The sequence below is a fragment of the Bos indicus x Bos taurus genome, chromosome 14, assembly GCF_003369695.1.
Source record: "Bos indicus x Bos taurus breed Angus x Brahman F1 hybrid chromosome 14, Bos_hybrid_MaternalHap_v2.0, whole genome shotgun sequence".
Lineage (NCBI taxonomy): Eukaryota > Metazoa > Chordata > Mammalia > Artiodactyla > Bovidae > Bos > Bos indicus x Bos taurus.
Genome location: NC_040089.1, coordinates 76,463,732 through 76,485,077, shown reverse-complemented (window position 1 = coordinate 76,485,077; position 21,346 = coordinate 76,463,732). Strand labels below are relative to the sequence as shown.

The 21,346-nt window shown below is 40.5% G+C and overlaps 2 protein-coding genes across 12 annotated transcripts in view; one reads left to right on the top strand and one right to left on the bottom strand.

Moving 5' to 3' along the window:
* The window catches only part of WWP1 (WW domain containing E3 ubiquitin protein ligase 1), a 136,433-nt gene extending 126,499 nt beyond the window's left edge, over positions 1-9,934 (top strand). For 3 of the 4 annotated variants that reach the window (XR_003514514.1, XM_027561611.1, XM_027561610.1), the window contains one exon: positions 8,340-9,934. Coding sequence is in view for 3 of the 4 variants with exons in the window: in XM_027561611.1 (XP_027417412.1) it covers positions 8,340-8,439 (100 nt within the window). In the remaining variant the exon portion in view is untranslated. The remainder of the gene's footprint in view (positions 1-8,339) is intronic. The other variant, XM_027561612.1, reaches the window with a different exon arrangement.
* Positions 9,935-12,150: 2,216 nt separating this feature from the next.
* RMDN1 (regulator of microtubule dynamics 1) overlaps positions 12,151-21,346 on the bottom strand; it is a 36,466-nt gene continuing 27,270 nt past the window's right edge. For 4 of the 8 annotated variants that reach the window (XM_027561615.1, XM_027561613.1, XM_027561617.1 and 1 more), the window contains 4 exons: positions 19,938-20,025; positions 18,624-18,654; positions 15,417-15,606; positions 14,257-14,898 (listed from right to left, as the gene is read on the bottom strand). In XM_027561615.1, the coding sequence (XP_027417416.1) occupies positions 14,742-14,898; positions 15,417-15,606; positions 18,624-18,654; positions 19,938-20,025 (466 nt within the window). In that variant the 3' untranslated portion in view covers positions 14,257-14,741. Of the gene's footprint in view, positions 14,899-15,416; positions 15,607-18,623; positions 18,655-19,937; positions 20,026-21,346 lie in introns of those variants that run through there. The other 4 variants (XM_027561619.1, XM_027561618.1, XM_027561620.1 and 1 more) reach the window with 3 other exon arrangements.

Here is a 21,346-nt window from a genome sequence, read left to right as displayed (position 1 = left end):
GTCAGAATTTTAGTTTTTACTGATTAATATGGCACTCTATAACTAAACACTTTAGAGTGACTGGTTAATATAAATACTTGAGAAATGTATTCATTGATTCAAAAAATATTTAAAGTACCACTAGGTATAAAATAAAATAAGATTGAAGTGCTCCCTGCCTTTTATGAAGTTTGTACTCCATTGAGGGTGGGGGCACAAAAGACAAACAGGTCAACACCTCTTTACAAATGCTAGGAGTCCTTTAAAGGGAACCAGGAGAACAGCTGGAGAGGAATCCCCACCAGATTGGTGGTCAGGGAAGTTTCTTGGAAACAGTGATGTTTAAGTTGAGTTTGATGAATAGCATGCTGTGGGAAGAAATGGGGAGTATATACTTTGTATAGTCATTTTTAAAGGAAATAAAAGATGACTTGGTATGAATGGAACTTAATGATTCCGAGGAGGAAGATAAAAGAATTTGGAAATGCAGGCAGGGGCTACATTATGTAGAGGTTAATAGGCTATGATGAGCAGTTAGATTCTAAATACAATTAGGAGCCATTGAGGAGTCTTATATAAGAATAATGAGATCTAAGAAAAACGACTCTGGCAGCAGGGGGCGGGCGGGAACTGGGCGAGTGAGACCAGGGAGGTCAGAGCTGTTAGTCATCCAGACAGAAGATGGTGATGGCCCGAAGGTATGCGTTGCTGTCAGGAGGTCAAAGTCAGTTTTCACACTGTCCTTTTTTTGCCTTTTTGTTGTTTTGACATTTGCACTTGTGGTACCAAAGTAATGGTGGGTCAACAGCTGTTGCCTTAGCACAAGTCAAGGAAAAGGCAGTTGACACCAAACTGCTGTCTCTGCATTTTTCAACACCACACATTTGAAGTTTAAAAAAAAAGGAAAGAAAAGGCCAGGCTTATTGAAAGTTGTTGATTATGAAGTAGTAAAAACTATTAACTTTATTAAATCTTGACACTTGAAGTATATGTGGTTTTTTTTTTTAATATTCTGTATGACAAAATAAATGGCAAGTCTACATGAAACACTGGTTTTTGTCTTGTGAAGAAGCTCTTAGTTGTCAAGTTGAAAGCTGCAGAGCTTGCTTTTTTTGTGAAATGCTCTAGTTACTTGAAAACATAACAGACTGTTTCATTCAGACATTTTTCTTGAAAATTAAGTAAAAGCTCATCATTTTAAGGAAAACAGCTAACAGCATTTATTGGTGATGATAACATTGAGGTTTCATACAAAAATCAGAATTTTGGAAAACTTGTATATTCAGCTTCTCAGCTTCCCAAGACTTTTAATATTTTAAAATTCATTATAACTTGGTGAACCTGTATTTCCAAATAACTGATACATGATGTTATAAACTCATGCATGAGAAAAACATCCAGAGTGCAAAATAAACCAATGGCTTTCATATAACAGAATACAAAGGGTTCTGTGATATGATTTCAAAACCCATATTATGCATAACCTTGTCAAACTTAGTATATCGTCAAAGAATAGTATCCATAATTATCTGGAAAAAATTACTTGAGTATATCTCTGTTTTCTAATTGCATATCTGTATGGGAAGAGTTTTCATATGCTTAATCTAAAACAATGCAGTTTGATAGTATAAACACATAGGTATTAGAATCCAGATGTCTTCTATTAAACCTGACATTAAAATAATTTGCAAAAATATGAAACAAGGCTACTTTTTTCACTACTTTTTTGAAAACAGTCACTTTTTTCATAAAAATAACTTACTTTCATTTTCACAGTAAATTATTTTTAAAATTTATGGTAAATATCAATAGTTATAATTCACATAAACAGAAAGCTCTTTGGATTTCTCAATATTTTTAGATGTGAAAAAGGATCCTGTTCACCAAAAACTTTTAGGAACACCAGGTTAGATTAAACTGGTGAGTTCAATGCAGGAGAGAGTGTTGAGGCAGGGGACAGAGAATTCATAACCAAAGGAGATGGAAAGAATTGGGATTCTGAGTGTGAGTTAAGGAATTCACTTTTGATGAAAACAAGAACATTTCCTTTGTTGTAACAGAAGAGGAAGAAAAGTTGGGTTAAACTACAAATAGATTTTAGATTTTGTGAAGGAAAAAAGAGTTGATCAACTGTTGATTTTTTTCCTCCAAGTATTTATAAGGTGAAGTCACTGGCTAACAGTGAAGAAGGGAAAGACTTGGAGAAAGAAAGGGAGAGTTGTCAGGGACGAGACAAGTGTTTTCTAGAGAAACATGGCTGAGAATGCTGGGCAGCATTGGATTGCCCACTTGGATCTAGTAGTTAATGTGAAGTCGTCAGATATCCCCTGCAGTAATTTTCAACTGATTAGGTACAAGGAATGAGAAAGTAGAAGGCTGAATTCATTCAGAGTATGAGTAAGTTCAAAAAGGAGAGATAAGATTTTAAAGTATTTGCAAGGTAGTGATTTTAACGATGGACCATGACTTTATAAACTATTAGGTTGGTGCAAAAGTAATTGCAGTTTTAGACCATGAATTTTAAATCATTGTAACTAGGCTCAAACACATCTTTATTAATCAAAATAGGAACCATTACAGTCAGCACACTTTTGCCAGTGAGAAATAAGTTTGTCTGTTCCTGTAACATAGAAATCCATACTTTGGGATTAGACAAACTCTTGAGGAAAGCATTTTCCCTGCAGAATGTTGTCCAGATGCTTGAAGAAGTTGTAGTCAGTTGGCGAGAGGTTAGGTGAATACGGTAGATAAGGCAAAACTTCATAGCCCAATTGGTTCAACTTTTGAAGCACTGCTTGTGCAGCGTGTGGTCGGGTGTCGTGGAGAATTGGGCCCTTTCAGTTGACCAATGCTGCCTGCAGACGTTGCAGTTTTCAGTGCATCTCATCAATTTGCTGAACATACTTCTCAGATGTAATGGTTTCACCATGATTCAGAAAGTTGTAATGGATCAGACGGGCAGCAGACCACCAAACTGTGACTGTGACCTTTTTTTTTTTTGTATTTGACCATGACCTTTTTTTGGTGTAAGTTTGGCTTTGAGAAGTGCTTCGGAGCTTCTTCTCAGTCCAGCCACTGAGCTGGTCGTTGCTGGTTGTCATATAAATCTACCTTTCATCACATGTCACAATCCAATCGAGAAATGGTGTGTTGCGTACAATAAGAGAAGATGGCATTTCAGAAAAACAGTTTTTTTAAAATTTTCAGTCAGCTCATAAGGCACCCACTTACAGAGCCTTTTCACCTTTCCACTTCCTTTCAAATGTGGAATGACCGTGGAATGGTCAACGCTGAGTTCTTCAGTCACTTCTGCAGTGGTAAGAGGATCAGCTTTGATGATCTTCTCAGTTCATCATTGTAACTTCCGATGGCCAGCCCTTACGGTCCTCATCTTCAAGGCTCTCATCTCCTTTGCATACTTCTTGAAACACCACTGCACTGTACGTGCATTAGCAGTTCCTGGGCCAGATGGGTTGTTGATGTTGCAAGTTGTCTCTGCTGCTTTATGCCTCATTTTGAAATCAAATAAGACAATCACTCGAATTTGCTTTTCATCTAACATCCTTTCCATAGTCTAAAGTAAATATAAAATAAACAGCGTGGCCACAGGACTGGAAAAGTTCCATTTTCATTCCAATCCCAAAGAAAGGCAATGCCAAAGAATGCTCAAACTACCGCACAATTACACTCATCTCACATGCTAGTAACGTAATGCTTAAAATTCTCCAAGCCAGGCTTCAGCAATACGTGAACCATGAACTTCCTGATGTTCAAGCTGGTTTTAGAAAGGGCACAGGAACCAGAGATCAAATTGCCAACATCCGATGGATCATCGAAAAAGCAAGAGAGTTCCAGAAAAACCTTTATTTCTGCTTTATTGACTATGCCAAAGCCTTTGACCTTGTGGATCACAGTAAACTGTGGAAAATTCTGAAAGAGATGGGAATACCAGACCACCTGACCTGCCTCTTGAGAAACCTGTATGCAGGTGAGGACCTAACAGAACTGGACATGGAACAACAGACTGGTTCCAAATAGGAAAAGGAGTATGTCAAGGCTGTATATTGTCACCCTGCTTATTTAACTTATATGCAGAATACATCATGAGAAACGCTGGGCTGGAGGAAGCACAAGCTGGAATCAAGATTGCCAGCAGAAATATCAATAACCTCAGATATGCAGATGACACCACCCTTATGGCAGAAAGTGAAGAGGAACTAAAAAGCCTCTTGGTGAAAGTGAATGAGGAGAGTGAAAAAATTGGCTTAAAGCTCAACATTCAGAAAACTAAGATCATGGCATCTGATCCCATCACTTCATGGCAGATAGATGGGGAAACAGTGGCTGAATTTATTTTTCTGGGCTGAAAAATCACTGCACATGGTGATTGCAGCTATGAAATTAAAAGATTCTTACTCCTTGGAAGGAAAGTTATAACCAACCTAGATAGCATATTGAAAAGCAGAGACATTACTTTGCCAACAAAGGTTCATCTAGTCAAGGCTATGGTTTTTCCTGTGGTCATGTATGGATGTGAGAGTTGGACTGTGAAGAAAGCTGAGCGCCGAAGAATTGATGCTTTGGAACTGTGGTGTTGGAGAAGACTCTTGAGAGTCCCTTGGACTGCAAAGAGATCCGACCAGTCCATCCTAAAGGAAATCAGTCCTGGGTGTTCATTGGAAGGACTGATGTTGAAGCTGAAACTTCAATACTTTGGCCACGTGATGCGAAGAGCTGACTCATTTGAAAAGACCCTGATGCTGAGAAAGATTGAGGGCGGGAGGAGGAGGGGACGACAGAGGATGAGATGGTTGGATGGCATCACCGACTCGATGGACATGGGTTTGTGTGGACTCCGGGAGTTGGTGATGGACAGGGAGGCCTGGCATGCTGTGGTTCATGGGGTAACAAGGAGTCGGACACGACTGAGTGACTGAACTGAACTGAATCATTAGCAAAAAAAAACATAAAGGGAGAAACGTGCATTAAAGTGATGTATAACATAACCACATTTATCAAGAATGTATTCCAGTATCAAATGGCAATTTCAACAGTGCTGAGACTACAGTTAACCTTTGCACCAACCTAATACTTACAATGATGGGCTGTGGCTTAAGAAGTGAAGATCAGAAGAGTCTGTGGACAAGGTATGATGGTGAGAAAGTATTGGGTTAATAGGTTGGCATTTTGATTGAAGTAAGTTGGGGAAAACAGATAATCAGAGAATAGAGTGTCTCAGTTAATAATTTCCTTCGCTGCTGGTGACCAAGTTCAAGGTATGATACTAAAGTAGGGGAACAGATCCCTGAAGAAGGGCCAAGACCTGGGAGGCCGTAGCGTTGCCTGTCACCTGAGTGAACGAGAGGACTGTGAAGCAGGGGCCAGAGGTGTCAGTGAGCGAAGGAACATGGTCAGGAAGGAGGTGATAGCAAGAGTGCAAAAGGCTTCATCGCCAGATCGTTTGCTTCAGAGGACGAAAGTGTGTTGGCTGGCTGCAAAGGAAATGGACTGTTTCAGACTAGCTGAGTTTTAGTTAAGGCAAGAGAGGAGCTGTTAAGACTGTCTCCAGGGGATCTTCCTGACCCAGGGATCAAACACAGCTCTCCGCATTTACAGGCAGATTCTTTACCATCTGAGCCACCAGGAAAGCCCATTAAGACTATAGAAGCCTGCAAATCATGTAATATAAGTTCAAAAGAACGGACTGGAACGCTGTGAGATGGAGGGCACAGGTGGAGATACTGTTCAGATCGGGGGAAATAGAGTAGATCAGGACTGGGGTGAGGATTTAGGTGAAAAGATGACGCAGAGAGACTTGCATGTCCGGCAGTGACTGAGGGGCGCGGTGCGGTACCTGCAGTCTGGGGAGGCAGTCCTGATGGCCCTCAGACGGGGTCCCGCTGCTGCGGTCCCCAGGGCTTTGCTTAGAGAGGTGGCTGCTCTCTGGATATGGGGACAGCAGGCGACGTACGTGTGAAACAAGCTAATGGGGTACTTGTCCCCTCCCCTTTTTACATATAAGAAAATAGAAGTAGTGAACACTACCTACTCCAGTTTTAGTTTAGTTTAAAAAGCTAAACTAAAACAGTATTCTGATATTCACATAGTAGATACTCAGCAAAAGATGAGTATTTTTAGTATGTTTTTGTCTTTTTGTAAAGCAGCATAGAACAGAATAGCTCATGTCTTAGAGCCATGGTTTTGAATGCTTTAAAGATACCCATTTTCTTACATGGTTCAACTCAACATGTACTAAATGTCTCCTGTACGCAAAATGGGTCTGTGTCAGGAGAATAAAGGGGACTCTGCCCTTGTGAACTTTAGAATCTAATGGAAGAAACCAGTCAGTCATAATACAGAGTAAATCCTAAATAGAAATAAAAAGACCTTATGGAGAGCGGAATTACGAAGTCTGTATAACGTGTTCAAGAAGAATTCTTGGAGGAAGTTTTGTAGCATTTGGACTGATTCTTAATAATAATTTCATAGGCAGAAAGGGTATTCCGGAACATCGGAGAGCCGTAAATAAGAGCATAGCCGTAGAACAGACGAGCGTGTGGTCTGCCTGGAGAACACTGAATAAGCGGTGGGGCTGCACCAAGAGGCCCAGGCCTCCCCTCCCACTCCCCCTCCACAGGAGTTAGCAGCAGCAAAGGGGCTTTGCACTTGCATGTCTTTTTAATAAAGGACCGCTGAAGGTGATGTAAGGCCAGATAGATTGTGAAGAAGTGAAAAAGAAAACTGTACACAAGACCAGTAGGCAGGAAATTCTGATGGTACAGATAAGAGGAGGAGGAAGTAGATGCAGGTGGATATGGCAGCAACAGAGATGACCGGGGGGAAACGGCGGGGCGACCTGATGAGCAGGACAGTCTGACACAGGCAGGGGATCGGCTGTCCTAGTGTGGGACTCCTGTTGGGAAGTCTCACCTGGCCTCAGTCCACTGTCAGACTGCACCTCAGGCAGAGGCGGCGGGAGGGGCCGGGGGAAGAGAACGCTTCCCTTGCTTGGTACTGTGAACAGCTTTTCAGAGGGAAACATGGTCTGAGAAGAACACAGTTTTAATTGGCTGCCTTTCCTGTTTCAAAAGGCTCTCTCCTGATGTAGTTTCCTGACTAGGGCAGATAACTGGTAGGAGGAGTAGAAGGGAACTGGACCATCTCTAGAAGCCTTCCACATGAGAAGATAAAAGTACAGAACGGTTTTGACTTCTCAGAGCTATCTCACTAGACCCTAGTAGAGTGGGGACCGAAATCCAAAACTCCTGAATCCTGACCCAGATACTCAGTGATGTATCTTAGAAAAATTAAATGTTAGTCTACACCTGTTTAAATTGTAAAACAAAACTCTGGTGATTTAAGCATTTTCCATGTTTTTTGTATTTCATCAGTTAATCCCAGCAGGGAATTCTCTTTGAGTCTGGCAAGACTGCAAGCATATTATTTTAGAAATAGTTCTACATACGACAAGTGAAAGTGAAAGTCGCTCCCTCGTGTCCGACTCTTTACGACCCCATGCACTATACAGTCCATGGAATTCTCCAGGCCAGAATACTGGAGTGGGTAGCCTTTTCCTTCTCCAGGGGATTTTCCCAACCCAGGGATCGAACCTAGGTCTCCCACGTTGCAGGCGGATTCTTTACCAGCCGAGCCACCAGGGAAGCCCAAGAATACTGGAGTGGGTAGCCTATCCCTTCTCCAGCGGATCTTCCCCACCCAGGAATAGAACCGGGGTCTCCTGCATTGCGGGCGGATCCTTTACCAACTGAGCTACCAGGGAAGCCCAACATAGGACAAGATACTTGAAAAGACAAAAGTATATATTTGGTGATAGACAGTCTCCACCCTAGAATATAAGTTCAATGAGAACATGGACCTTAGTTTTTCATCTCTATCACTAGCTCCTGGGAGAAATACCTGGTACAGAAAAGATTCAGTAAGTAACTGATGAGTGAGTGAATTCATAGGTGAATGAGTGAAAGAAATGGACTCTTTTAACCCAAGAGAAGTTAGGGGGATTTCAGAAACAATGTGACCTGATACTATAGAGAAGAGGAAAAATATTCCAGTGGTTTTATCCATTACTGCTACAGTTACATTTGTAATTCCAGCTTTCTCTGGGAAACACTAAAATATTTTTATGAATAGGTCTTAAAATTGAGTTGATTGCTATAAGAAAATTTGTATATTTAATATGTTCACTAAGTATTAATATAGTAGTAAATTGTCTGTTAGAATACTTCCAACAAAATTTTTATATTCTTCCTGTTCAGTTTTTCAAATGTATTTTTAAAATATATTGTATTAGAAATATTTTGTTTATTTTATTGAAAACACATTTTGTTTTTGTTTTTGTTCAGTTTTAATCGCTTGGATCTACCACCATATAAGAGTTATGAACAACTAAAGGAAAAACTTCTTTTTGCAATAGAAGAAACAGAGGGATTTGGACAAGAATGAATGTGGCTTCTTGTCTTGGAGGAGCTCTTGCATTTAAATACCCCAGCCAAGAAAAGTTGCACAGATAGTGTATATAAGCTGTTCATTCTGTACAGTGAATTTTCTGAATCTCTCAAAAGTATAAATGTTTTCCGTTCTTCCACAGAAATATGCAAAACAGCTCATCCTTTTCTACTTTTATTTATTGTTCCCTTGAAATGACTGACCAGGAAAAAAAAAAAATCATCCTTAAATTTTGAAGCAAGCAAGAGACTTTATTAAAAATAAGTATATATCTATATAAGCATATATGATAGTGGCTCTAGTTTTATAGAGCTCAGAGTGTATTAAACGTGACAGCCACTCATTTGAAAGTAGTCTGGATTTGCTTTACCTTGTTTTCTGTTATCCAGGGGAAGAAGTTCAAATTGCTCCATGTTTTTTTCCCTGATGTAACATCTCTTGAGGGTGTTTAGCTGCAATGGCTGTTCAGGAAGGTATTAAGGGCTTAGGCCAAAATCTTACTTTGAATATGTTAAAAAAGTGCTGCTGGCTTTTCTTAAGATGGGTGCTTGAACCTGTCAGTTTATTTTAAATAAATACAGTAGTTGAAAATTTTCCCTCTTTGCTACATCACTAATACAGTCAGTCAAAGTCATTAATGAAACCGTAACTTACATGAGTAAATCATATACTAGATCTACTACCATTTAGTTTATTCTGGAAATTGGGGAGAATTCACTGAGCAGCATAGAGGTCTGTTTACATGTTACTTTGAGATGCTAGCTTTTTGTGGAATTAAAAAGAATCAGACACTTCTGTACTTTAGTTTTAGTATCTATGATGTTCTTTAAATACAGAATAAATTGATATAATTTGATACTTAGGAACATATAAAAAGGTAATGTGAACTTTTCTGCTTTTGTGTTCGAAATTTTGGTTTTATAAAACCAGATGGATTGAAGACTTAACATAAGCATCTAAATATTCAAATAAGTCTAATGATTTCCTATTACAGTTTGAATATCTTCATTCCTCTTAAATTCATAAAAGTTCTATGTATCTGAATAAGCATATAAAAAATATTTTGGTCTTCCCCCCTTTTTATATAAATTATTATTTTTGTCCTAGGTAAATACTTTGTTTTTCATTATCAAAGACATTTACTGAACTACAAAAATGTGTAACAATCTGATGTGAATGGTATTAATGCTACTTTAGCAAGTGGGGCTTCCTTATTAATATAAAAATTTAAATTTCCACTTGTATCATTTCAGTATACACTATAAATTTCATTAACGTAAATTTTTTTTAACCATGGAACTGACATCTTAGAATGTTACCAGTAACATATTTCACTAAGTACATACAGATAATACTAGGATACAATTTAACTTCTCTAAACAATACTTTTTGCTTTGCCAAAACTTTTTCTACATATTTAGATTATGTTCTACGTTTTTATTCAGAATTCATAGTAAAGATGAAATAAAAGTCCGTGATCCACTTGGTTGAATACTTTTCCCAAATCCTCATTCCTGACTTTCTAGTTATTCTCATGCCTAAAGAATAAAAAATAAGAGAATGAGTGTACAGGACAGATTACACATGCGAGGGTGCCCAGTCTTTGAGAAGGGCCACTTGACTTAGACCATGAGGGCAGCGCCGCTGAGCTTCGCTGAGACGGCAGTGGCTGTCGCCCAGCGTGCGGAAAGGGCCATGTGGCAGGCCTGACGGAGCTCTCAGGGTGCCCGTGCCTGCCTCCTCACTCCCGGTAAGAAACTGCTGTACCACAGGGGCTTCAGAGAGGAAACCAGCGTCCTGGAGAGCTCGTCAGGCTCTTCTGTCTGATTCCTAGAAACCCAGGCCTGTAGGCAGGATATCCCGGCTTGTCTGGTATGTGCACTCTGGCCGTGAGAGGAACCTGAGACCTGTGTCCTCCCCTCCCTTGGCAGTGCCCGTCCTGGGCTGGGCTGAGCAGAGAGAAGTTGAGTGCAAGGCCCCCGGTGCCCGACCACAACCCCGCAGTGGGTGCAGAGGCGGGCCCAGCACCCTTCACTCCCAGCACCGCGCGTCAGCGCACGAGTCCACCCATCAGAGCAGCTGCCTGCCTGCCAGGGAGAGAGGCCACCCGTGGGGTTTGTGTGTTCAGTGCTTGTGGGGCAAAAGGGTTAACCAACACTTGCGCCCTTGGGCCGCAGCTCAGACACCCTAGCTTTTCCCGTTTTCAAAACTAGGTAGGTTGGTGTGCCAACAGTGCTGTGGGCAGTACCTTTTCTGTTCATAAAAAGGACCCCTAACTGGTACATTGTGTCCAGACTGGGAAGACTCCAGATACTTGATAGGAAACCACAGCTGCGGACTTCCCGGGATGGGAAAACTCTTACGGGCCTGTCCCTTTGGGATTCCCGAGCTGTGACCCGGGGCGATGGTCGTTCTGGAGCTGCACGGATGCGCTGCTCCTGATGCTGCTGTAAGGTCATCCGAATGTCGGGAAGCCTGACATGGACCGCCAGGGCCAGCTTGGTTTTTGTCCATCTGAGTGAACTGGTGCCAGATGAAGCCTGTCACAGGCTTTTTGAGTCTGAATATTTGGTTGAACCTCAAAAGAGTCTCCAATGGGCATTACAGAATGTACCAGAAATATTCTGTGGTTGAAGTAGGTAAAAAAAAAAAAAAAAAAAGGGCAGGGGGATCCCAAACCAATAACAAAGAGTAATAGTACAAAACTGGCACCTTCTGCCCTCACTTCCACAGCACATGCACTCTAGTTGGAACAGAAGTGGCATTCTCCTCAATTCCAAATTTTCTCTCCCCAGTCTTTGACCAAGGACAATCAGATGTTAACAGCATTTTTAAATATTTACTGATACTCTTGGTAAATACATGTTTTTTAATCCTCAAAATTCCATCAAGTTCTCAGGGTGTTTTGTTTTTTCCTTGATGTAATTATGTTTATTTTAAAAAGTGAGTCTGAGAAAAATCATTTTTACAAAATCTATAACTAGTCCACTCAGATAGGAAAATTTCTGGCAACAAGAGTAGGATAATAGCCACTTTCCAAGTCAGATGTCTGCTCTCATTCTTAAAAGGTAACAGGTGCACAAGCAGAGGCAGTTGTAATCACCCGTAGCCCATGTCTACGGTATGCTTAGAAGACAGAATACAGCACACTTCTGCTGACATGTATGTGGGGAAATAGGCATCTCAAACTAGCAGTCAGCTCTGGACACGAGCCGATTAAGTGGGCACTGCACAGGAAGGGGAATAATGGGGCCCCAGAGCTCACTCCCGGAAGCAGCAGTTCTCATCCAGAGTGGAGAGATGCCAGGAGGCAGTGTGAGACCTGGGAGGTCAGACTCCTGGGAAGTCAAAAGAGGCTGAAAAAGCACACAATCAGAATCTCAGGAAGGTGCCACTTCTTGGAGAAGGGGGAGCTATTCCTTTGTAAAGGGGCGGGGGAAGAAACACAGCAGCTCTATAAAAGACCCGGCAACCACACTCCTGGACGTTTATCCCAGAGATGAAAAGCATGCTGATAAAAGTCATACCTTATGTTCACAGACGCCAAAGTTGGGAAACCACCCAAATGCCGCAAGGTGGCTAGTTTAAATAAACTGGTACGCCCATTCAGTGAAATATAATCAACAATAAAAAGGAACTGTTGACTAAATTTAGATGGATCTCAAATGAGTTATGCCAAATGAAAAAAGCCAATCTCAAACGATCACATTCTGTATGATTCATTTATATACTGTTTTTGAAATGCCAAGATTATAGAGGACTACAGAGAATTATTTGCAGTTGTCAGGATTAGGGATGGTGGCAGGCAATGTGTGTGACCGTAAGGGACGGCACTAAGAGTTTTTGTGATGGAACACTTCTATGTTTTCATCATGGCAGTTACAGAAATTTACATGTGACACAACTGCATACATGACACTGTGAGATGACTTAAAAGTGGTAAAACCTGAATACTGTCTGTGGACTGTACAGTCTCCTGGCTTTGATACTGTACTGCCGTTAACTGTTACCATTGAGGCACAATGGGGGGAGGATCCGCAGGACCTTTCTGAGTAGTACGTTTTGGCAACTTCTTACAAATCTATTGCAAAGGGAAACAATTTTAAACAGCTCTACATAATATCAAAGACAGATCCTCCCCTCCATAAAAGGCTTTGTGACTAAAAGAAATCTTATTTTTACAAAACTATTTCATTTTGTAAATTACTAAGGATGTTACTGAACTAATCCAAACTGCTTACCTCCCATTTGATAAAGTGGCATTGCTGGTTATTAAATACATACAAAAAAGTCATACCTCCAAAAAATGACATTCAAAGTCACTCTAAAGAGAAAACTGAAATTTCAGGAAACGAAATTTCAGATGAAAATGCTAAACAGGAAAAAAAAAAAACAAAAACACAGTAAAATCCTTAAACACTAAGTACTAGTCTGAATTATATCTAAATAATAATTGCAGACGAGAAAAATCCAAATTAGAAATTCAGAACTGGACCAAAAAACATGAAGATGTGAAATGCCTACTAACTTAAATCAGGGGGAAAAAAAAAAAACACTGAAGAAAAAGAAACATCTCAAAAGTGAACACAAGCAGTAGCTATCAGAGAAAGTGATAAATATAAACGTCAAAGAAGATCTAATATACATATAAGATGAACAGTGTTTCTCTAAAGGTGGTCAATAAGGCCATTCTGGAAGGAGGGACGGTTTGAAAGACAACTGGACTGGCCTTTTTAAAAACTCAACGCTGTGAGAGAAAGATGGGTTACTGTTCTAGATTTTAAAAAACTAAGGTGGAAAATTAAATGCAATGTATGATCTTTGAATCTTGGTTTCTAGAAGTATAAGACATTTTGGGACATTTAAGGATATTTGAATATGGCTGGATATTAAAGAATTGCTGTTAACTTTCTAGTTGTAATATGAATTTGTGTTTAGAAGGATGTCTTTATTCTGAGACAATGAATGCTGAAATATTTAGGGATGAAATATGTTGTCTACTATTTCAAAAGTTTACAGATACTTGTAAATATATGAATATTTACACCTAAGTAAAATATAGCAAAAGATTAGCAACTGTTGAATCAGAGATGGGTATAAATAGTCCAATACTTTGAGTGTTTGCTTCTGTTTGAAAATACACATGATAACCACAAAGAGTACATACGCACACTGTATGTTTTCCCTTTGAGAAAACTCCACCTAGACATACACTCAGATGTCTCTAAGTGACATTCAAGACACCACTTCTCACAGAACTTAGGGTCTGCACTGGTGGCACCCCAGGGATCACTGTCCTATTTAAACACCGTCGTTTCCATTTCTCCTTGAGTTCCACGTTCCTTTCACCCATTAGGGAATAGACTTTGGGCTCACCAACCTAGATAGCATATTCAAAAGCAGAGACATTACTTTGCCAACAAAGGTCCGTCTAGTCAAGGCTATGGTTTTTCCAGTGGTCACGTATGGATGTGAGAGCTGGACTGTGAAGAAGGCTGAGCACCGAAGAATTGATGCTTTTGAACTGTGGTGTTGGAGAAGACTCCTGAGAGTCCCTTGGACTGCAAGGAGATCCAACCAGTCCATTCTGAAGGAGATCAGCCCTGGGATTTCTTTGGAAGGAATGATGCTGAAGCTGAAACTCCAGTACTTTGGCCACCTCATGCGAAGAGCTGACTCATTGGAAAAGACTCCGATGCTGGGAGGGATTGGGGGCAGGAGGAGAAAGGGACGCCAGAGGATGAGATGGCTGGATGGCATCACTGACTCGATGGACGTGAGTCTGGGTGAATTCTCGGAGTTGGTGATGGACAGGGAGGCCTGGCGTGCTGCGATTCATGGGGTCACAAAGAGTCGGACACGACTGAGCGACTGAACTGAACTGAGTGACAAAATCAATCCACTTTTAAGACTACCTCACGTTTTAAAAAAGAAACCACTCCATTTTCAGTCCTCTCCTGACAGCTCTTCCCTTATGCAGGCTGGCTCCAAGACACATCAATTAACTGCTGAGCTCCTGTCACTGTTGCTTCTCTGCAAGGGCTCAGCTTTTCAGTCCAACTTGAAAATGCACCCCTCCTAAGCCAGCGCTTCTGCACTGTAGCTTTCCTTTCTTGATCCCCATCCTGACATGCTGCCATCCCCCTTGGCAATCTCACGCCCTGCTGTATCGCTGGCAGCTTGGGTGCAGTCATCTCTGCCTCTCAGCCATAGAGACGTCTCTACCACTCTTGTGGGAACCATTTCTTTTGCCTTGTTATTTGTGAAGAAATCTAGAGTTTTGTATATCTGTTAAATGGTCACAACGTTAAAAGAACAGTCATAGAACAGTTATAGTTAATGTATTTATTATCTTTAAAATCTGATGAAAAGGCAATGCTCCTTAGGTACTTCACTGAAAAATTCTCAGTTCTTGTCACTGAAACCTCTAAGTAGCTGAGCAGCTTCTGTCTGTATCTAAAATGGAAGAATGCATATTATAAATAAACAATACAGCACAGAGATCAACTTGTGAAACAAGTTTATAAAGTAGTTTTCTAAGAGTTTCAAAAAAAACCAGACTAGTACACAAAGAATAAAATTCCTTAGAGAACTCAAGAGATGAGACGCTTGGAGAATTCTTTCACATTAGCACACATTCCTTGCCTTTTATGTTTTAGAAATCTTACCTGATCTGTTATATATAGATATGTCAAACAGGAACAATTCTATATTGTAGTGAGAAATTCATACATGTTTGTTGGTAGTAACTAAATATTTGCTATGTGTGTGTATTCAGTCGTGTCCAGCTCTTTGCAACCCTATGGACCGTAGCCCGCTAGGCTCCTCTGTCCGTGGGATTTTCCAGGCAAGAATACTGCAGTGGGTTGCCATTTCCTTCTCCAAAAACATTTGCTATATACATTTGAAATAAGCACTATTATTTAATAATATGCATTTAGACAATGACATTTTTAAAGCAGTTCTTGATTCCCCTTTCCTTCACGTGCCTCAGTGGAAACCTGTTTGCCTTGTTCTGGAGATGCTGTACCTGTTTATCCTCCTCTGTGTGCGCTGGGTAGTCCTTGGCCTTTGTTAGCCAGAAAGCAGCGAGCTTTTTGTTGTGCAGCTTCAAATATGTCTTTCCTAGAAGGAGCAAGTTTTTGCTGTAGAAGTTTGGATCCACTGTACGTAAGAAAGAAAAAGGATTTACATTTTATCTCCAGTGAAACAGTATTGCTCTTATTTTGCAAGGCTTAAATTTTCTGGTCTAAATGCCAATACAGTAGGTCCCCTCCATTTGAACAAGACCCATTCTGAGAGTGCACACATTCGTACGTCTGGTTGGTTCCTAAGTCCAAGAAAGTTAGCCTAGGCCAACTAATACAATGGGCTATGTAGTATTGTAGTGGAATACTTTTCACAAATAATACATAAAAAACTTTACAGTACAACAGCTGGCATCCAGGGGCTGGCACTGAGCGGACAGACAGAGTTACTTTGTGGAGGAGGAGGAGGGGAGATGGCAGAGCTGAAGGGTCGTCAGTCGGCACAGGAGATACCAGCTACAGCCCTGCTGCTCTCACACCTGCTCCCGGACCTCCTGGGCGTGAAATGAAGACCCTGCACCTCCACAGCACTGCCCAGCACACGGAAGCCCACACTCCTGTAGGGGACGCGCACGCTGACAGTGTACACCAGATACGTGAACTAACGTAACTATCTCTTCAGGTTCCCAACTTGAAAGTTTGTATGTAAGGGACTTACTGTAATATACTAGGCTAATGAGGATTCTATTTCGCTCAACTATTCCTATCAAAAAATTTTGAGATAATTACTATTTTTTGAGTGTCTACTTTGTGCTGGCCATTTATATTACACATATTTCTTATTTTCACAGCAATTTTATAAAACTGGTACTCCATTTAATAGATGAAAACCTGAGGGGTCCTGATAGACAATAAGCCCCACCTCTTTTGTTCCCTGGATCCTAAGTGCCTAGAACAGTGCCTCGAACTGTGCTCAGTATGTACTTGGTGCCTGAGTAAATGAAGTCATGATGAGTGTGTGTGTGTGTGTGTGTGTGTGTGTGTGTGTGTGTGTGTGTACACAGATTTGATCAGCCTTTACTGAATGTGGGCTATGTTTGGTGGTGGTGCCCAGTTGTTGTCTGACTCTTTGTGACCCCAGGGACTGTAGCCCACCAGGCTTCTCTGTCCACGGATTCTCCAGGCAAGAATACTAGAGTGGGTTGCCATTTCCTTCTCCAGGGGATCCTCCTGACCCAGGGATCGAACCCCTGTCTCCTGCATTCCAGGCAGATTCTTTACTGCTGAGCCACCAGGGAAGCCTGTGGGCTGTGTTTAAGCACAGATAAAGTCTCTGCTCTTTTGGAATTTGTAATGAAAAGCAGTGACAAGCATTAGCACATATGAATGTAACATAAGAATAAAGAGACTGCTTTGACAGGAGTACAAATTTTAAAGTTCTATGGGAAACCGAAAAAAGCAGCTAAGAGGTTACACACGGGCTGACTTGGGGGCTGAGCAGAATTTTAACATCTAAGTGGAGAATATGTTTGGCTGAAGCAAAAATGTGAACAAAAAGCCTATGAAGGAAAGCATGGGACTGTCTTACTGCATTAATTTATAGTTTCCTCCTATCAACCTGGGACCCTTCTATTTTTAAAGTATAATTTTTCCTGGATATGATTTATGATTAACTACATTTGTTTCTTAACCCAAACTTGTTTTAGTTCTTTAATCTGAAGATGTTTGTAAGATGCCATGCTGATGTGCGTAAGGCTTCCTCAGAGTTAAGCAGACTCCGTCATTCTGCCCCCGCTTACGCCGCCCTTTGGCAAGTCTGCCCAGTGTTCTGTGCTAAGCGACGAGGGTGCCATGTACGAAGAAGACAGTCACATCTTCCCTGAATTTCATTTCATACAGGGAAATAGTCACACTGTGGACTGCTAAGGGCCATGAAGGGGGAAATAAAGGGTACTAAAAGCATGGGAAGAGCTTCTAAACCAAACATCAGCCATAAGCAAAGGCCCCCGAGAGGAGGTGACCGTACAGTGAAGCCTGGAGGATGATGGAATTACCAAGGGTCATTTGGCTCCATAAAAGTATGACCATGTTCTTCTCAGCAACCCAAATGCTTAAGTCTCTTAAGGTGCTTTTTTAACTTTGTAGTTATACTTCTAAGTTTGAGAAAAATGCATTCCCACATCATACCCATGATAATGTAAAACTACCATCATGAGAGGATGTCAATGGAAAGTCATTAACAGTGTCAGAATTAACACATAACAGTTAACATTCAGACAAAATTCTTTAGAAGAAATGTGTTTCAAAAATGCTTGGCTATTATGAAAGCATTTGAACAAGTCCATATGAGTAGGCTCTCAAATTTAGTAAATTGTTTTAATTTTCTTCTGATTAAGTTTTATAGACATATTGGCAATGGTGTTTTTTTTTGGGGGGTGGGAGTATTTGGACCTTAGGCTTCTGTCTCTGACGTCTCTAGTTTCTGCCGTTAGAAAGGATAAACGTAAGCTAATGTTTTCTAGGCTGGCTGTTTCTTCAAAGTAAGGGTAACATAAAACTCTTCACCACAAAAGGCTATCTGCAACAGAACAAAGACTGACCTGGTTTAAAGCAGAGAGTTCTCATTTAAATGCCATCTGAAATTTGCTAAGACAGTTGATCTTTAAAAAGTGTCTTTTGGTAACTCTGTGAGGTGACAGGTGTTGACTGGACTTGCTTTTGTGATCATGATGTGTTTCATGATGTCTGTGAATATCAAGTCATGCTGTACACATGAAGCTAATACAGTGTTATATGTCAATTATACTTTGGTGTTAAAAAATAAAAATTTTAAATGAAGATAAATACATGCTTCTGATTTGCTGTGCAATCTTAAAGAGTTAATCCGTCAAAGCCTCCTCTCAAAAAGGAAGGTTGAATTACATCAAATGAAGGACTGTTAGAACTGCAGCTCTAAATTCACTAGTAGTCTATTTCTTTCTCAGATCTTTACTAAATAAGGACTTCTAAAAATTGTTTGAGGACTTCCCTCGTGGTACACTGGACGGGAATGCAGGGGACACGCATTCTACCCCTGGTCTGGGAAGACCCCACAAGAAAAATTACTATTACATGTCTGACATTCATACAGTTATATGAAATAAAAAAGGTTACCTTGCTCTGCCCTGTGAAAGTAGCCTAGGGCCTGTCAAATACACAAAAATTGTATTTTCAATACATTGAAAAGGATTAAAACAGAGTACTGAAAAAGCATTTTTTCAAAAGATCTATTCCTACATTAAATATAGGAAGTAAATCAAACCATCCTAAAATAATGATCCCCTTAAATAACAGTCAGTTCATCAACAATGAGAGTTAATATAGCAAAATTGAACATAACACTATTAAATCATCAGAATACAGATTACATACATTTCTAGTAATAACTTGATTGTTACTCAGAACTCGGACTGAAACCAGCATCACATGAAGAGAGGAAAGATCATTATCATGTACAACTCAGATTATTCTGACATTTTTCTTCTTCAATCAGAACAGTGGCTTTATGAATAAAAACTAGATAAAATTAAAAGGTGTGTTTACAGCGATACACAGGTTGGGCCAATGTATCTCTAAGAGTCCTTTGTAACAGAAATCCCTACATAAGATGTTCATGTCCACCTGCAAGTCCCTGCTAATTCCTTTTTGTCCCACTTAAACTTGTTTCCATAGTACATCAACTGACACTTAATCTTTTAGATACATAACTAATTTGTTGGAGTAGGGATGATTCTGTCTTTTTTGTGAGAATGCATTCTTTTTAATAAAAACAAATATTTCACAACTCTACCTCAAATTCTACACTATAGCTTCACAGAAAACACTGTGATCAAGTATTAGGAAATGTTTTTCAACCGTCTCCTTCCTTACCCTGAAAATTTTGTGATAAGTAAACCCAAAATATGTGCCCTGAAATCCCTTTCAGGTTTTACTTTTAACAGGAAAAGCAAAGACCTTAGAAATGAGACTATAAGGCTTTCAAACCTGCTTTTACAAAATGCTCTAAGTACTATCTATCAATACAAACATGCTCTAATTCCCAGACGGCTGTTATCTTACAGAATGTGTGCCATCTGGGCCACCAGGGAAGCCTAGAATGTGTCCTTAAAATATACTGAGAAGCAATTGCGTATTTCCTGCTCTACTTTATAATTTTCATATGTTACAGATTTCAAAAAGAAAATGAAGGTAGCTTTCAGCCACGGGGTTCTTTAGGGGCAATATACCAGAATGATCAGCCATTCACCTAAAGGGGAAACAAACACTCACCATCACGGATCATAAGCATTAGGCCTCTGTGATAAGAGCCGCACGGGGCCATCAGAACGTGCTGGCGGCCCTCACTGCTCAGAGCTCCGGATGAGTGGACACCGCAGAGCGGCCCAGCGGTTAAGAAACCAGAATAACCAACAAAGGACCTCACACTACCTCCTCATAGGTGGAGCCAGGCGGAGTTGCAAACAGCACTTTAGCGATCCTTCTTTGATACCACGGCATTTCAGCAACTGTGTAACACCTACAGGGAAAGAAAATGACACATGTATTCAAATTGCACCTCCTTTTTTTCTCTTAAAGAGAACTAAGCATATTAACATATATAAAGGGGATCTTCTCCTACTGTATATTTAAACAGCTTATACTTCTCATAATACCCAGTAGGTTAATATTTATACTGAGTTATTTAGAGAATGACTGATATTGCTCCATTGATCACGGTGTATTTTGTGACTAGGTGTAAACAGTAAGCAATATTTATAATAGTAATGATACTACAGTGTATCATTCACCACTGAGTACTCACTTTGTACAAAGTGCTGAGCTGAGTGATTATCTCATCTACTCCTTACAATAATAAAATGAGATAGAATCATTACCCCTATTTTTTTTACATAAAAACTAACTCAGAGAAGTTTTTAAAAAAACAAGAAAAATAACAAAACATGGTATACTTAAATGACAAGAACAACCAACAAGTTTACAAATGTGAAAGGGAGAGGCAGTAATGAACATCGATAGTAGAGGAGGCCCTTGCTGCTTATCCATCTTAAACACAGTAGTGTGTGCCTGTCCATCCCACACTCCCTAAATTCTCCTTCCCCACTCACCTTCCGCCCCCACTAGCAGCCCTAAGCTAGTTCCACAACACAGGGAGCTCTGCTCAGTGTCACGTGGCAGCCTGGATGGGAGGGGGTTCGAGGGAGAAGGGACACATGGATATGTACGGCCGAGGCCCTGGCTGTCCACCTGAAACCATCACAGCATCGCTAACCAGCTATACTCCAGTACAAAATAAAAAGGTTAATAAAAAAAGTAACAGCAAAACTCTCGACAACTTTCTGAAATAAGGAGGAAAAAAGTGTTCGATCTTTGATTAGGGTCTGAAGTCCTTGAGAAAGAAACTAGTTCATTCATATTTGGTCACCAGCATCTGAATTACTATCCCTCAATCATCATTAATTCTCACTCAGTATGTGTTTTGTTAAAACATGTCCTTTATCCAGTATTTACTTCTCTTTAAAGAGAGTTTGATACGGGACTTTGCACCCCTCATGCTGCTGCTGCTGCTAAGTCGCTTCAGTCGTGTCCAACTCTGTGCGACCCCATAGACGGCAGCCCACCAGACTCCTCTGTCCCTGGGATTCTCCAGGCAAGACCACTGGAGTGGGTTGCCATTTCCCTCTCCAATTGCACCCCTCATGGAAGACAATAAATACTCAGCTCTGTAGACCACACATAAAGAAAATGGTGGTAAACCTAAGACTCTCAAACCAGTAAGCATTTAACACACTGGTGTATGCTCATACCAGCAAAATAAGGATGTGCTTTGAAGAGAGATT